Source organism: Apteryx rowi, unplaced genomic scaffold (genome assembly GCF_003343035.1).
Source record: "Apteryx rowi isolate R43461 unplaced genomic scaffold, aptRow1 scaffold_216, whole genome shotgun sequence".
Taxonomy (NCBI): Eukaryota; Metazoa; Chordata; class Aves; order Apterygiformes; family Apterygidae; genus Apteryx; species Apteryx rowi.
In genome coordinates this window covers 834,519-851,372 of record NW_020448486.1, presented here as the reverse complement: position 1 = coordinate 851,372, position 16,854 = coordinate 834,519, and the positions used below count along the sequence as shown (strand labels likewise).

The 16,854-nt window shown below is 36.5% G+C and overlaps 1 protein-coding gene across 5 annotated transcripts in view; it reads left to right on the top strand.

Moving 5' to 3' along the window:
* PRKDC (protein kinase, DNA-activated, catalytic subunit) overlaps window positions 1-16,854 on the top strand; it is an 88,313-nt gene that overhangs the window by 34,858 nt on the left and 36,601 nt on the right. For 3 of the 5 annotated variants that reach the window (XM_026064400.1, XM_026064398.1, XM_026064402.1), the window contains 18 exons: window positions 735-902; window positions 1,495-1,622; window positions 3,439-3,646; window positions 5,062-5,240; window positions 6,311-6,479; window positions 7,014-7,079; window positions 7,500-7,572; window positions 7,800-7,948; window positions 9,594-9,731; window positions 9,904-10,023; window positions 10,977-11,120; window positions 11,337-11,488; window positions 12,066-12,197; window positions 12,641-12,752; window positions 14,154-14,278; window positions 14,372-14,521; window positions 14,946-15,119; window positions 16,624-16,722. In XM_026064400.1, coding sequence (XP_025920185.1) covers window positions 735-902; window positions 1,495-1,622; window positions 3,439-3,646; window positions 5,062-5,240; window positions 6,311-6,479; window positions 7,014-7,079; window positions 7,500-7,572; window positions 7,800-7,948; window positions 9,594-9,731; window positions 9,904-10,023; window positions 10,977-11,120; window positions 11,337-11,488; window positions 12,066-12,197; window positions 12,641-12,752; window positions 14,154-14,278; window positions 14,372-14,521; window positions 14,946-15,119; window positions 16,624-16,722 — 2,486 coding nt within the window. The remainder of the gene's footprint in view (window positions 1-734; window positions 903-1,494; window positions 1,623-3,438; window positions 3,647-5,061; window positions 5,241-6,310; window positions 6,480-7,013; window positions 7,080-7,499; window positions 7,573-7,799; window positions 7,949-9,593; window positions 9,732-9,903; window positions 10,024-10,976; window positions 11,121-11,336; window positions 11,489-12,065; window positions 12,198-12,640; window positions 12,753-14,153; window positions 14,279-14,371; window positions 14,522-14,945; window positions 15,120-16,623; window positions 16,723-16,854) is intronic. The other 2 variants (XM_026064401.1, XM_026064399.1) reach the window with 2 other exon arrangements.

The window sequence follows — 16,854 nt, the reverse complement described above, 5'->3', positions numbered from 1 at the left end:
CCTGCTGACATGCATGTTTTTTTTTTTTTTAATTTTCCTGTCAGTTGCAGATAGTTTAGAACTGTAATGTGTTCATTTGAGAAATCACGGCTAGTCAGGCTTTTAGCAAGGATCAGCACTTCCTGTATGTCAAATTATGAACCTCTGCTGATTTTCATGTCCATTTCTGCAAGCATGAGGCCAGTACTAATCAATTAACTGCTATATGTGGCTTGGTCAAGAGAGGGAGATGAAGTACTGCGTGCTGAAAGTGGAAGTTACAAAAGGCGCTAGACTAGAAGCTTTGGACTAGAAGACTAGACATTTTCTACCTTCTAAACAGCATTTCATGGTTACTGCTCTGTCTATAACCAGACAGATTTTTCTGTGCTTTTCTCTGTGTTCAAAATAAATAAAGCTTGGGATCTTGATGTAGCTGCCAAGAGTGCAGCCAGGATAGTGAGTTAGATCAGTGACTTCTGTGATAATGGATGCTTAAAAGAACAATGAAGTCGCCCTCACAGCCATGTCAACCATGAGATATTAATTAGTTTTTAACTCCCATTTAGCAGTGAGCAAGGCTGTTTTCTGAACTAGCATCTTAAAAATATGCAGCAATATATCTGTATCAATACACTGAGCCATTGTGTCAGTCAATAGAGCCAAAGCTGATTATTTTGCAGCCCTATTCAGTTTGCTTCATAGATAGAGGATATTTTTGTGTGTGTGTGTGAAACCACCTTTCTTTTATTCAGAGCCAAGCAGTGATTATTCTTCCATTCTTCACTAATCTGACTGGAGAAAAACTTAATGATCTTAAGAATGCTCTTGAGCAACTTATAGCTTTCAATTTTCCCATGAGATCAGATGAGTTTCCCAAAGGAACCTTGAAGCACAATAACTATGTAGACTGCACTAAGAAGGTCAGTATTTTTTAATAAATGAGTGTGTAATTAAAAGCCTAAAGGAACTGTGTGTAGAAAAAATATGTTTTCAACATGTTTTGCCATCTTTGAGATGGCAGGATTTTTCCAGTCATGATTTAGTTCACAGRTTTGTCTGTACTTATTTCTAGAGTTAATCTCGAAGTTCAGCATTACTAAGACTCAAACACAGTGTCTGGTCCTGCAAACTCCTCCTTGGCAAATCACGGCTAGGCTGTTTTAATTGTGGTTGTCTGTTACATTTGGAACAATTATATTCAACTTAATCTGTGACAGGGCAGACTGTACTCCACAGTGAAGTACTTCACTCATGGAAGTTGGATTGTAAGGAAAAACATTTCATTTGGAATGGAAGAGGTGCTCTCTCTTCACTTAAGAAAATAAGTTTTTCTGTTTCTAAGTTATGTCCTTATCCAGAAGCTTGACTTACAGATATACATTAAATACACATACTCTTCTGAGCAGCTGCTTCTGATCGCTACTGAAAAATGATTACAAAATTAGATGGAATTGATTTGATCCAGTGCAACTCCTGTCAAGTTTTTTATTTTATACATTGCTTCTTTTTCAGTTTCTAGATGCATTAGAATTGTCTCAGAGTCCAATGTTATTACAGTTGATGACTGAAGTCCTTTGTAGGGACCACAGACATTTCATGGAGGGTTTATTTCAAGCCAGCTTCAAAAGAATTTCCAGAAGGTAAGTTTGGTCTGGCTCTTGTTCTCATTGAAGTTTTGCTGAAGCAAATTTCCTTCTTCTATTGTGTTGTCCTTGTAATAATGAAGATTTACAACAAAATAAAGTCTTATTTAACACTTTTAATTCAGATTTTGCTTTCTGCATATGTATGAGGGAAGGTTGTATTATTGTGAACTGTATTTTTCTTACAGTCTTGTCTTCGTTATTCCAAAATATTTCCTATGTATGAACAAATAGCACTGACTTACAGATGATACTTCCAGTACCTGCACAAATTCCGTAAAGCCTTCTGTAAATTGGTTTGGTCTGGCAGAATTCAGACAAAGACAGTAATGATGTGTGATATCTATATTTGCTATCCCTTTATAACCATGTGATCACTTAAATAAATAACACTTATGTACTGACAGTGAATTACTTTGTTCAGCCCCTTTGGAAGTACAACATGACATTTAATTAATTAGAATGTTTCCAGGATAGTAAAATGTTGCCACAAATCGCTCTGTCTACAGCAGAGGTGTTTAGTCTGGAAAACAAACATTCCAATTCATGATAGGCTGTTAAGACATGACTGTTTTGGAGCATTTTGTTTCTCAGATGACATTGTTTACCTATGCCCCAAATCCCATTTTTGGAGTTTTAGCTTTTATACAGTTATTCAGAATAACTGTTCATCCATCATCCAACACATGACAGGCCAGAGAAGGAGCTGAAAGCAGCAAAGTCTCTGGTTTTTTGGCCCCACCCCTCTTGGATACTTGCTATAATTTTTTAAGGTTGTTCAGTGAAAAAGGGGCTGAGAAAGCCCTTGCTACACAGCACATTTTGCATGGAGGTCTCCTTAAGATACATGTTTTAGAGATGTTATTGTTTAGGTATTACTGTTTGTGTAGGATGTCTCTTTGGTCATTCTTTCACTGAAGTAGCTAATAAAAGTCCATTTGACTTAAGTAGAATGATTTTTAAGCTCTTTTTCTTCTTTCTTTTGATACCTGCTTGTTCTCATGCTCTACTCATGAATATTAAGCAACACTGGATGTTGAGGAACATCAAGCAGGTTTTAGAAGTTTTTAAGTAACTGTAAATGGGTTTCTTTGGTTATTGGCTATTATCTTGTATGTAGGGTTTTAGTTACTTGGTTCTTCAGAAATTCACATGTACCAATTCTATTTTAAATTTAGTGATACTTACCTTGCATGCTAGAAAGTGTGCGTGTATCTGTATGTATTCGTGCTTATCTGATTTTTCTCATCTGTTAACAAAAGGCACCTTTCTGAAGTGAAACATGGGACCTTTGTAATAGTGCGTAGCTGTCTTGTGGAACGTAAAAAAAACACGTTGAAAGCATGTCATCCGATTGTATTTTAGGACACAGGTGGTGGAAAATAAGGAAGTTTAAAATGTGGCAGTCATTTATTAATAGAATTTAATTTCTTAAACTTCTTAAGAGACAGAGATACTAGTGTCCCAGTTCCCTAATCTGAATCATTCGTAACCATAGTGATAAACATTTTCTTCTCGTTTCTTCAGAGAGATGCTTTGGGCTAGGGGAAAGTGATATCATATCTAATAATGTGCTTTGGGATTAAACTAACGATAATATGCAAACAGGTTTACCATCTATTGCTGAATAAGAAGCAGAGTTTTTCTTTGGAGATCACCACAATAAGTGGTGATTCAACCTAATCTTGCTTGTCATGTAGGATGATAACCCAAGTAGGTATGAATGCAGACAAAAATTTTAGATGTTAGGGAGTTTCAAAATGTAAATACAGTCTGGTAAGTGTTTTCACCTTGAGATTCCCATCTTGTTTAGGAATAGCAGTGACAAGCAAGTGATGCTGTTGGACACTGTTCACAAAATGTTCCAGAGTGAAGACCTTCTTTCAAATGCTACCCGCCAAGCTTTTGTGGATCGCTCCCTCCTCACTCTATTGTTGCACTGCAGCTTGGATGCACTGAGGGAATTTTTTGGCAAGATTATTGTGCAAGCTATGGATATGCTTAATTCCAGGTTTACAAAGGTATGAACTTTTTTTTTTTTTAAGGATTGGGTTGTTACTGTGCTGGTGTTGCTGTGTACATTTTGCTTAACTTGGAGTGAAATGCTATATTTGAAACTATTTGCTTTCCTTATTTCTATATCTCAGAGCACAAGTCTGTGCTGATTACATAGTTTGATTCCTCTTATGAGTGGGATGCTTTTCTTTACTCCCCAACACACTGTTGCTTTAAGTTAATGTATGTTATCATATCTACTTTGTATAAAAATTGAAGTTGGAATGTTATCCATATATATCCAAAGGCAAAAGCCCATTCTAACTTTAAAATATAAAACATGTATAAAACTGTAGCCTATTATTACATCGTAGGAAGGAGGTATTTGACCTGTGTAATGAAGGCTTTTAAACTAAATTCCTTACCTGCAGAGAAGGAATCAGATTTTCTAATCATTGCAAAGATCCTTCATCAAGTGATTAGGAGCAGAGACCTCCCTTTCTCCATTTACAGCCTGTCCTCCAATTTAGGGTGTAGTTACCTGCTATGATTTCTTTGTCAGTGGAGGTCTCTGCTCCTGCTATGGTTCTCTACTCCCTCACTGTACTCAGAGGGTACGCTCCCTGTATCTCCCTGATAGAGCTCTTTGAGGGTAGCAACGCAAACAAGACCCTGAAATGATCCAGAGTTCATAACAGTAATTAAAAAAAAAAAGGAAAAGAAAAGACACACTTCTGTACAGTTGCACCCCCACCATGTTTGTATTGCTGTGTATGTTGGCACCAAAGTGAGGTGTTTAAAGAAACTCGTGAGTAATGCCCAATGTACTGATCGGTGCGTTTTATAGAATGGTGGTAGTACTAGTGGCACAATGTTTTATTTTTGCTGTTTATCAACTGTATTTGTTTTTTAATCTTTGTTTATTAATATGTACGTTTTTTAAAAAAAAAATCCATCCTGGTTTTCATGGGGAGGGATATTCTGTGTTTTCCAGCTACTGTTGGGCTAAGGAACTTCATGTGTTAGCCAGGTTCCCTAAATTGCTGCTATTTCACAAGAGACAGTTCAAACTGACAGATTCCTTTTATCAGCAAGCACATTTCTCTCCTTGTATTGCTCTTACAACTGTGTGTTTTTTGCTTACAAATGTCCAAATTTGAGCCATTATTTGTCATCCTGCTTATTTTACTCTAGTAGCACTCTAGTGAGTTAGAACAATTGTAGTTGGAAAGTTAGAAGGAGCAGGTCAACATAGTTTTAATAAATGTATTACACAGGAGCTTAGAATCTGTCAGTCTTTTATTATCATCAATCCTTTTCTCTGTTTTAGGAGATGGAAGAAAGCTGAATTCTGCTTAGTAGAAACTAGAGTAACTGTTGAGCTATGTAGCAAGGGCAAGATCTAAGAAATCTTTCTGAGGTTTTGCTTATTTGTTTCCAGTCCAATGAATCTACTTTTGATACACAAGTCACCAAGAARATGGGGTATTACAAGGTGCTAGAAGTGATGTATGTACGTCTCTCAAAAGAGGATGTTTACTCCAAGGATTCTAAAATTAACCAAGCTTACTGTGGCTCCATAAGTGCAGAAGGAAATGAACTTACCAAGACACTAATAAAGTAAGACTTTATTTCTTTAATTTCTGTATAATTTCTCATTAGGTTCTGGGCAGATACTCTTTAAGTATGCTATTCAAAGCAGAAGTTTACTTTGCTCAAGGATAAACTTAATCTGTGATATAACTTCTGATTTAAGTTGGAACACAGAATATTGAATTTTCCATGATAGAATGGTCTTGAACGTAGACTACAATACTTTGTTAGGATAACTTCTCCCTCCTCTTTTTGATGATTGTTTTACGTTTGTTAAGCTTGTGCTTTTTCTTTTTGATTTTCATATGGTTCTTTGCCTTTAAACTGTGTCTTCACTAGTTCGGCTTCAGTATACTTGCTTGTTTATGTAGATTATGGTCTGTGTTGTAAAATGTGTGTATTTACACAATCAGTGGGAAGACGGGATGGATTTTCATTTATATTTCATAATATAACAGCAAAGCCAGCAGGTATGATTTGGATTAATCACCATTGTAGTGGGAGACAGAATATAAAAACTGAATGTATATGCTAATGAATATTTTTTCATTTGTTGAATATTCTGAAAAGCATAAAAGATTGCCTGAATTCCTGTTCAGTTTTATTTTACAATATTATGCCCTAATGAGGATTTTAAAGAATTTCTTAGCTATGATTTGCAGAAAATCTATAAGTGGCTATGGGCAAAAGACCTATAGAAATTGCATCTAAATTGGTATGCTCTAGCTAATCAAAAACATAGGTTAGCATGCCTGTCCATTGGTAAGTTTCTCGGAAAGGACTGAAAGAGATATTAATGTATGGGTTGAAACATATCTCCATCTTATCTGAAAATGACTTATTGTATCCCTGGCATTGAGGATGGCTGTGTAAACACCAGCTGAAGTTGTCTTCGTCATTGCTGAATTACTGCCATTTCAGTGCAGTATTTCTGCTGAAAACTTGAACAAATGTCTGAGGTGGTTTAATGCTGGTACTGCTATAATAATAAAGTTCTTTTGAAATTTCTGTTGATTCACTGGTGTCTGGTTGGGGCCTTTCCTGTGCTTCTTGAAGACAATTTCTGACAGTGTTTTCTTGCCTGTTTTTATTTTAAGATCGTGCTATGATGCATTTACAGAAAACATGGCAGGGGAGAATCAGCTGCTGGAAAAGAGGAGACAGTATCACTGCGCAGCATATAATTGTGCCATTGCTGTTATCAGTTGTGTCTTCACCGAGAGTAAATTTTATCAAGGCTTTCTCTTTACAGAAAAAACAGAAAAGGTGAGAAGATATTGTTGCTGTTAGAAGGCTTTCAGAGCATGAGACTGATTTTACTTGATTGCAATAAATCCAAGAATCAGACCTGAATGGGATACAGTTATGTAATGAACTACCCAGACAGTCAGTTTGAGGAATAGTAGCTGACTTTCTTGGATCCTTTATGGCATTTGAATTGCTGATGAAGGCTGTACCATCTGTTTGGGAATGGGTGAAGGAAACATTTTTCCTGTTTTCCCTCCACTCTCAATCACGCTTCTTAAATACAAGGAAACAGCTATTACCTGAGTTCTCCGGTGCTTGGAATATACTTGAATATGAGATACCCTTTTTGCAGAGCACATTGCCTGTGCTTTGAATTCTTGAGTAGTTACTTAGAAAAAAATTCTTAAAGGTTGATCTAAAATAGCAAACATACCTTATTTTCCATATTGTACTTTGAACTGTTGTATTTTAAAAAAAAACAAAATATTTTCAGAGCAACAGTTACTGTGTGCAGCATAATTTTGGTATTACCAAATGTGCTTTGGTTTGCAGAACTTGCTGATTTTTGAAAACTTGATAGACCTGAAGCGTCAGTATTCATTTCCTGTAGAAGTTGAGGTGAGTGGAAGTTCCGGGTTTCAGTGCTTCTAAGTTAAAAAATGAGTACAACTTTAACAGTGTATATTGGTCATTCTCACATACAAAGAAAGAGAATTCTATAGTGAATTAAAAAATGGAGTATTCCTCTAATGTTTTAGAATACTTTTTTTTTTTTTTGAGGGAAATCCAGGCTTGAAATTCAGAGCACAACTGCAATACACACAACTTTAATATGATGTTTAGCACACTTACTCTGGTAATGAATGGCTGTAGGAATAAAACATTCAGCTCTTATATTTTATAAGAGTAATAATCATCACTTATAGCATGGAGCTTCTGTTCATGTTAAATGGTTTTGACCATTTTTGGCAATTTTGAAATGTCACACTGTAAATAAAAAACTGTAATTTTCAAACATTATTTCTTGCTCTTGTTTAGGTGCCTCTAGAAAGGAAGAAGCGGTATATTGCTATTAGGAAGGAAGCCAGGGATACAGGAAATGGGGATCAGGGTATGATATTCATTTATGACTATGAAAAAAACTTCCTTCTTGCCTTTCCTACAGTGTTTATTGACATGCTGCTAATTGACTTCTACAGTACCAGGAACAAATAAAAGTATTCACTGTACTTTGTCTAACAATCAATTCCCTCCCACCCCCCCCAAGTCTCAGTGGTCAATAAAGATCTGTTTCTTTGTAATTACCTTGATTAATGGTCTGTTCTTTTTCCTATTTAGATGAGCCCAAGTATTTACCTTCTGCATCATACATGATGGATAGCAGTTTGAGTGAGGAAATGAGCCAGTTTGACTTTTCTACTGGAGTCCAAGGTTTTTCTTGTAGCTCTCAAGATGTTACAGCTAGCATTCCTCGTTTCAGGAGAAAGGTAATTTAGTGAATTACATGCTGTGAGGAAGAAGAGTTTTATGCTTTCTAGCATTTGCATATGTTTACTGAGGTTGAGAAATAGAAATTTCAAAGGTGTATCCTGCTGAGAAATATGAAAGCTTCCTTGACAATAAAGTGGAGTACAGCTGCTTTCTAAATCAGTCTGTTCAAGATAGTGGGAATTCTGAAATTTAAGAGGAAGAACTTTAGTTTGATCTGTCAACATCGACCCTCAAATATTTTTCCAGACTTAGAGATAAAAAATAAATTAAAAAGCAAAGATTGTTTATTGTTAGTCTTACTGAATTTGCTCTTCAACTGTTTCTAGTAAATGTATCAAATGACAAAGAAAAGTCAGTCACCTACTGAAATATTCACTGTGCCAAACTTCAAAGGTGCCTAAGTTAAAGGGCTTGTCTCCCATATTCATTGTACTTTATGGAGAATGGGTTCCTCCAGGAGGTGAGTGAGAAGACTTAAGCTGTGTTCCTTCAGTCAATTGTCCTCTTCCCTCTCTCCACTGACTACACAGCAAGCTGAAGAAAAACAATGTACTGCCTTAGGTTTCTAAAATTGAGTGATGTGAGTGCAGTTTAGATATTGCAAGCATTCTTAAGATGAGATGTGACTTGAAGATTAAAGTCCAACCCAAGCTGTAAAAAAGGTGTGCTTTGTGTGTGCTCAGGAGTCTCCCATGATGGTTGTGTTTTGCTGTTAGGCAAAGTTTCTTCATTTCCCTCCTCTTTTGGTCTTTTAAGGCACTTCAGCAAGCTGGTTTTATCAAACACATGGAATAAATTATCAAACATTATTTTTTATTTCTATCATAGTACCTTATCTTTAATTGCTGCTGTACAAAGACCAGCATTTAAAATCTTCAAAGGCTTGAAGTTGTGTTCCTTCGGTCAAGAGAGGTCACATCAAAAGTAATACTGAAAGAACAGATATTTGCAATAAAATAGAAAGAAAGCTTGTAAAAAGTATCATAGATACTGAAGATGAAATCTGTCAAAATATTTGTAGAAACATTGGATAAGATAAACTGTTTCCATGTTTTGCAGCAAGGTAGTATTTCACTGCAGTGAAGTTAGCCAGAAATGTATTTTCTGTTTGCTTTGTGTAATAATGTCCTTTCTAACTGTAAACAATTATTTTCTTTTTTGCTTTACTCTGTATGTGAAAAGAGATAGCAGCTGTGCTTGCTAGTCAGGGGTAAACAACATGTCCATAAACATCGGACTTTGTGTGAAATCCTGGCTAAAACTGGAAGTTGGGGATTGCATCATAAGTAAATCGCATTACGGAAAGTGTTGGCACATTCTTTCAGCTATGAAATGAAATCTTTTCCGTGAGCTTCAGTTAACTCTTCCTCCTTCCAGGAGTTACTACCTGCTAGGATAGGGGTGGCAAAGTGAGAACAACATGCAGTTGATATCTGTTGGCACAGAAAGTAAAAGCTGTGCACAACTGGTGTATGTGTTTGGGAGATGTCTGTTTGAACAGCAGATCTGATTCCCTGTTGCAAACTCTGAGCAATCAAATCTGTAAACAGAGATAAAATCAGAGTGACACATGGAATTATCATGTTGTAAGGGAAAATACAGTGTGTGTATTCAGTTAATCACAGTAACATTTTTTTTCAGGAGCCCACAGAATACATGGCTTTAGATGATGAGACAGAACTGGAAATGGATGAACTCAATCAACATGAATGTATGACTTCTATGACCACTCTGATTAAACATATGCAGAGAAACCAGATCACACCCAAAGTGGAGGAAGTCAGTATTAACCACAAGATTGGTATTGTTCAYGAATTGCACCAAGAAGGGGAGTCACAGTGGAATCCCTTTGTTTTGTAATTTTCATGGCTATATTATAATGAAACCTGTGTGGTAAACCTGTTTGATTCAAGAAGTGAGTTGATTTTTGCTTTTCTCTTTTTGATTTCAGGGAACAGTTCCAGTAGACCTTCCTCTTTGGATGAAATTTCTTCATGGCAAATTAGGAAACCCATCAGTACCACTAAACATTCGCCTCTTCATAGCAAAACTTATTGTTAATACTGAGGATGTGAGTGATTTTTGTCATGTTCTTTCAATTAAAATAATAGGTTGTATTATAACTTCAACTGTGTAGTTCTTCTGTGGTAAAATATTTCATTGGCTGAAACTTTTGGGGGTTCAGCTTTGGTACGTTGTCCTCATAAAAGAGAGCACGTTCATAATCCAAAGTTCCAGCTAGTGGCAGCATTTTGAACGTAATGGAAATGCTTTTTCTCACAAACTCTACTTCTCCAAGTAGACTGCCCACAATGTATATCTTCTGTAAACTGTAAGTAACCGTTTTCTTGCTACTGGGCAAGTGGTATGGCTGATTATATATGCTATCTTTGCAGGAGCAAATACAATGGGTCTTTTAACGGTCACAGATGACTCTTACAGAAACCCTTAGAGCTAAATGGTGTTCTGATTGCAGATATAAGATAGTGTGTGGTGTCTTTGGCTGTGAAGAAACGTTTTCTAACTCTTATTTTTGGGTAAAACGTTCTCGCCCTATGTCAGCCAGTGGTTTGGAAGTAGAATGTTTCTGTTTGCAGTATCCCATATCTAAAATATAGAAAAGCTGCATTTCAGAATATATGCAGGAAGGTTTAATACCAGCTTAATGCTATATTCTCAATAAAACAATGTTGAAATGGAAATCTGAAAGGGTAGATAAATGACATACTCTTTCAAGTCCTACAGGGACCAATTTGATGCATGAAAAGCTCTTATAAAGCTGTATTATGTGGGCCTTAGTGAAATAATTCACTTAATGTAAATACTTGCTTGAAGAGTTCTAAGCAGAAGTGAGGAATGCAGTTATAGAGACCTTTTTATTTTAAAGTTACTTTAAAATTTCTGTAATTATCACTTTGGATTGGGTTAAGCAAAATGATAGAGGTTGAGTTAAAAATTATTGAAAGTGGGTTATTGAATATTAGGATAATTTGTAGTTGACTGCTGATTCTCCATTTTCCATAGGTTTTCCGACCTTATGCAAAGCAGTGGCTTGGTCCATTGCTGCAGCTTGTTGTTTCTGGGGATAATGGAGGTGAAGGAATTCATTACATGGTAGTGGAAATAGTAGTTACTCTCCTCTCCTGGACAAGTGTTGCCACACCCAAAGTAAGGAAATGTGAAATTCATTTTTATTCTAATGCCTGTTTGGTGAGGAATGAGTTTGTTTTAGTGTATGTGTAATCATTTTCTACATCAGTCAGCTGTTTCTTTTATCTATTAACTTCTAAAAATAGTATATTTACTTGTGTGCTTTCATAAAACAGAACATATGAGTTTGGTTTGGAGTCATTATGTTGATTTCTTTACTCCCATTTATTGTAGGGAAACATTAAAGATGAGATTCTAGCTAACAGATTGCTTGAATTCTTGATGAAGAATGCCTTTCACCAAAAAAGAGCTGTGTTTAGACACAATCTGGAAATCATAAAGACAGTTATAGAGTGCTGGAAGAACTGTCTCTCCATACCTTACAGGTAGTCATTTAGGCAATTGCCTCCTTTTATCAATATTTAAAAATGTAGGTGAACGTTATCAAAGGATTTGGGAGATGAAAAAGGTGAATTCAGCTGCAATATGAAACTTTTTGTCCCTAGAGCAGACCATAAAACTTCAGAACAAAACTCCCCAAAGGTGGGGAATTTGCAATTTTTATTTTGTAGAACAGCAAAAAGGAAGGGAAAGAAAATGTATAGAGGATTAAGACAAAAACAACAGAAGTAGGAGTAATCTCTGCAAAGAGATTATTTTTTATTTGAACTGTTTGTTGTTTTTTGTTACTGAATATAACCTGTTATTACATACTTAGTAAGACTTGTGATTTGCTGTCTTCATGAACTTGTTGCAGAGAATTTTTGTGGGTTTAAAAACTTTTTTTAGAATTTTCTTTTACAAAGACTTCTTTATGAAGCCAATTAGTTTACTTCCTTATGAATATATACTTCTTACTATTTTTGGTGGGGTATGTATATGTGTATAAAGATACATGGATTTATGGTTTGTGTATTTTGTGTTTGTCATGTATACTGTCACTTTTCTGTGTTTTTGCAACAGCTTAATATTTGAAAAGTTTTCTGGTGGCGATCCCAATACAAAGGATAACTCTGTGGGAATTCAGCTTCTAGGCATTGTTCTTGCTAATGATTTACCTCCCTTTGACCCAAAGTGTGAAATAGATCGTGTCAGGTGAGAAATGCAGCTTTTTGGAGGGTGAATTTTGGTGTAAGTTTAAGACAAAAGGAGCGATTCTAATTTGTCAGTGTGAAGTATGGGAGCTGGATTGTTCACTTACCTGCTGCTGTTGTCTCATCGCGCCTTTGCTAGTCTCTGTCCTGTGTAATGCTTTTCTAGCTGCAAACTGCAGAACTCTTTTATTTTGGAAAATATTTGGAAGGATGTAGGCATTTTTACAAGTGTGCCCCAGGGTTGCACTTTCATGGGAATTAACAGAGTCAGGAATTGCCAAAGCAGGGATTTGAGACACTGCAGGTGGAAATCTATATTGCGCTGCATTCAGCTCTTTTAAAGGTAGTCACTGTTCCCCTAATAAACTCAAGCGATTTTTTTTGTTCCAGTTTAGAGTTGTATGCTGGAGTGGTTGCTTACAGTAGGTCTACCTTTTCTGCCAGGTATTTTCAGGCTTTCACCAATAACATGGGCTTATTAAAGTATAAAGAAGTTTATGCAGCTGCAGCAGAGGTGTTGGGACTTGCTCTTCGATACATTGCTGAGAGAGAAAATGTAAGTGCACTGTATTGCATGTTTGACCATTCCTGTCTTGATTCTATGTGCATCTTTCATATGACTACTCATTCTGCTCCAAAACTGAAAATACTTAAAAGTCAAAGTCTGTGTCCAACAGATCGAGTTAAAGAATAAACTATTACCCCAAGAAGATGAGAATTTGAGACCAGGCTAAATACAGGCCCAGAATACCATACTTCTGGTATTTTAAGGTTAGGGAAAAAAAGAACACTGAAAGTTGGGAGGTTTGGGGCTACCTTTCGAATGTCTGTATCTGAGGATGTTTAAGAACTTGCAAGTGTAGACTTAAAACTATTATGTTTAATTTTGAACCCTTGTTGTGGCACATGTGTGAATGATGAACCCAGTTATTTTCTAGGTGGTGGATAAGGTGAATGCAAAACTGTTGTTCACTAAATCTCACAGTGGTAGAAGTAGGAGACAGACACTGAAATTCACAGAAATCAGTTTAAGACAGATACTTGGAAGTTCTTTACCCAGCAGTTAGTGAGCTTCTGGAATTTGTTGCCACAGGAGGTTCTGGAAGTAAGTAGCTTCACCAGGCAAATTTGTGCACAAAAAAAATCCACGATTGCATGATAAAAAGGCTAGGCAATAAAGCACACTCTAACAACCCTAATTTAATGACTGTGGATGTTGGGTGTATGAGAGAAACAAAGCACGGAGTGTGGTCAGGCTTATGTGCTCCCCCTAAATATCATCTCCTCCAGCCTCTTTTGGAGGCAAAATATCAGATTACTGGCTAGGTGCATTATGAGTCTGACCTTGTAGGGTACTTTATATTCTTATCTTCCTCTTCACTTTTTTGCCTTCTATTTGTTCTTTCTCAGTTTATGGAGCATATTTCATAAACTGAATTCCTGCAGTCTTCTCTTTCACAGTTTTCTGAGTTCTTTGTTTCATTAAAAGCTGTAATTTTGAATAAGTGAGCAAAGATGGTGCAGATATTTTATCCTATTTTAAGCTTTTTTTTGACATTAAATGAAAATGGCTATGGTTGTTAATTTTTTTCACCTTTTCACTAAAAATTTCTTTCCTTTTCTTTTCTTTTTTTACATTCTTTAATGGGAAATCTACCATACCAAATGGAAACTGCTCACCATTTATGTAAAAATACCACACCACTTTTATTTCAGAATTAAGGCATTGGTCCCAACCCAATCAATGGAAGCTTACAAATGCTAAAAATCAGGCAATCATGTATTTCAGCCAGGCATAGCTGTACAGCTGCCATGAAGTACTGTAGATGTCAAGATGAGGCGGGTCAATGCCACTAGTAAAATGCACTAGAAACAATGCAACAGCAGAACTGTATGTCACTTAGGTTCTTATGAATTTCATGGCTACACTTGTCTTTACTGTCTTTCTCATTTTTAGATACTTGAAGATCCAGTTTATGATTGTGTCGTAAAACAATTGAAGCATCATCAGAACACCCAACAGGATAAGTTCATTCAGTGCCTGAGTAAAGTTGTTAAGAGTTTTCCTCCTCTTGCTGACAGGTACATCATGACTTACATGGTATGTTCTCTGTAGATCTAGAAGATTAATAGAAAATAACTTGCTTTTGTTTGTGGGTTTCTGGTCATGTTAAGGTTTATGAATGCAGTGTTCTTTCTGATACCCAAACTTCATGGTGTGATGAAAACATACTGTCTGGAAGTAATAATGTGCCGGGCAGAGGAAATAACTGATCTCCACTTGCAGTTAAAGAGTAAAGACTTCATCCAGATCATGAATCACAGGTGAGTGGTCATGTGATTATAAATGTGGATACATAGTCTAAACTTCATCTTTTGTGGTAACCACAAAATTATACAGTTCACATGCATTTACAATTCATGTTTCCTTTTTTGTTCATGGCTCTCCTAATTTGAGCAGATGTGAATCTGGGAGTTAAGCATAAGATGGTTAGCTCACTGTAAAAAAACAAACAAAAAACACTAAATAGTTTTAAGCTGAAACACCAGCTCCCATTCCTTGGGATGTGAATTTCATCTTTAACGTATTTTTTTTACTTATAGTCTTGCTTTTAGGTTAGACTCAAAAATATATACCTAAAACCCTTTAGGCAAAAAGAAGTATCACTAAAACCTCAACTGATCTTTTGTTTCTGTGTGTAGCGATGAAGAGGAAACCAATGCAGCTGTTCTTTTTTTCTCTTTTTAGGGATGATGAAAGGCAAAGGGTTTGTTTGGATATAGTGTACAAGATGCTATCTAAGCTAAAACCACTAGAACTTAAAGAACTTCTTCCTGGAGTAACAGGGTTCATCTCTCACCCTTCCGTAATATGTCGACAGCGCATGTATGACATTCTGATGTGGATTTATGATAACTACAGGTGTGTATTCACTGCAGATGTTGCTTCTCAATGGTTTCTCACAGGCAGAGTAAAAGTGTTTGTAACATTCTCTTCCAACTTCATGTCCTTCGATGTGGGATTTTCCAGTTCTCGCAGTGAAGAGCTCCTGTAGGCAGCTTCTGTAGCTCTGGCCTTTGGTTGCAATTGTATCATTTCCACTAAGGGCCAAGATTTGGATCTGAACTTTAGTCCAGGACTAGAATGTTGCATCACCACAGCATGATGGCATAAGAAGTCTTAGTTCTGATGTTCCCACTTTTTTTCTTGGTGCCAGAATTTATAACTGTGGTAAGAACCATACACTAGAGAAATTTGCTTGTAGGTTAAAGGTGTATTAAGGTACTTTGGCATGATATGGATCCCTTCAGTCTGATAGTATAAACATTTTTACTCTTCAAGAACAGAAGGTTTGAAATACCTTGTGTCTAGATCAGTTCTTCTCCATCTGTCTTTGAGAGCACATAGCTGCCAATCACTTGTGAAACCAAAGTATTTTGTAGTTACGCTACTATGGCCACAGAAGGATACTTAATATAGTAAGGGTATAGGAACAGGTCTGAAGACAGCTGAGTTGCAGCAGATTACTACCCACTAGGAGAGACATTGTAACTGTGTGGTTTTCTAAGGACAGATGTCCTCCACCAAGTTTGCAGGCAGAGATGGTTTCACTGTCATTCCTTCAGTGGAAGTACTGCCTTCCCGGAAGCTGTTGCACAACAAATAGCGTTCCTCAGTTTCAGTTTACCAGTGGACAGCCCAGAATCTTAAAAACTAATCTAGCTTTTCAGAAGTTTAAGCTAATTTACTGGAGTGCAAAGTGAAATTGTTTAACCTGATGAACATTCTGGTCACATTCTGTGTAGTAACCTCACACAGAGGAGGTAGTATCCAGAGAATACCCTTAGGAGCTATGTTCAATAGAGAAGTCTGTCCTTCATTTCCACTTCAGGATGGCCCATAAGATGGTCACTTAAATCTCAGTGATGGTGATTTGAAGTTAATAATTTCATTGTTTAGAGTAGAGAACAAGTGTACACTCAGTTTGACAAGGAGGTTGCTGTTATATCCTGTAACTTATTTGGGTTCCATTATATGCCTTTGCCCGAGATAGTTATTTGAATGGACAATTGCTGTGAAGAAAAAGTGCAAGCAATTTTTACTGCAGTGTCACTTGGTAACACTCTACCTTTTGCTCAGTTTTAACCTTGCCAACGCTGCACTGCCTCTGCTGGGACTTTATAATAAGTAACTAACAGGTATTACTTAGCTTTCTGATTTTTATTTTTCTAAGTACTGGAGAGACAAGACATTCTGGCAAAGAGGACCTCATGTCATAAAAAAAGTGTAATGTTGTCATGCCAAGGCTGAGATTTTTATGAGAAGGGCATGTTCCTCCTTTCCCCCCGCCATCCTTATCCTCTTATTTTTACTATGAATTGTTTGAGAGAGAAGTCATTAAGAGACATTTTTCCCCTAACATCAGTGATCCAGAAAGCCAAGCAGATGGTGATTCTCAGGAAGTACTCAAACTGACAAAAGAAATCCTACTTCAAGGACTGACTGATGAGAATGCTGAACTGCAGTGAGTAAACAGTGTTGTGATGGTTGTCTGAAATAACAAATCCCTAAATTGTTCTTTCTTTGTTTACAACAGCAGATTTGATCCTTAGAGATTTTTAAAATATTTTTAATACAAAGGAGTAACAGTGAGACA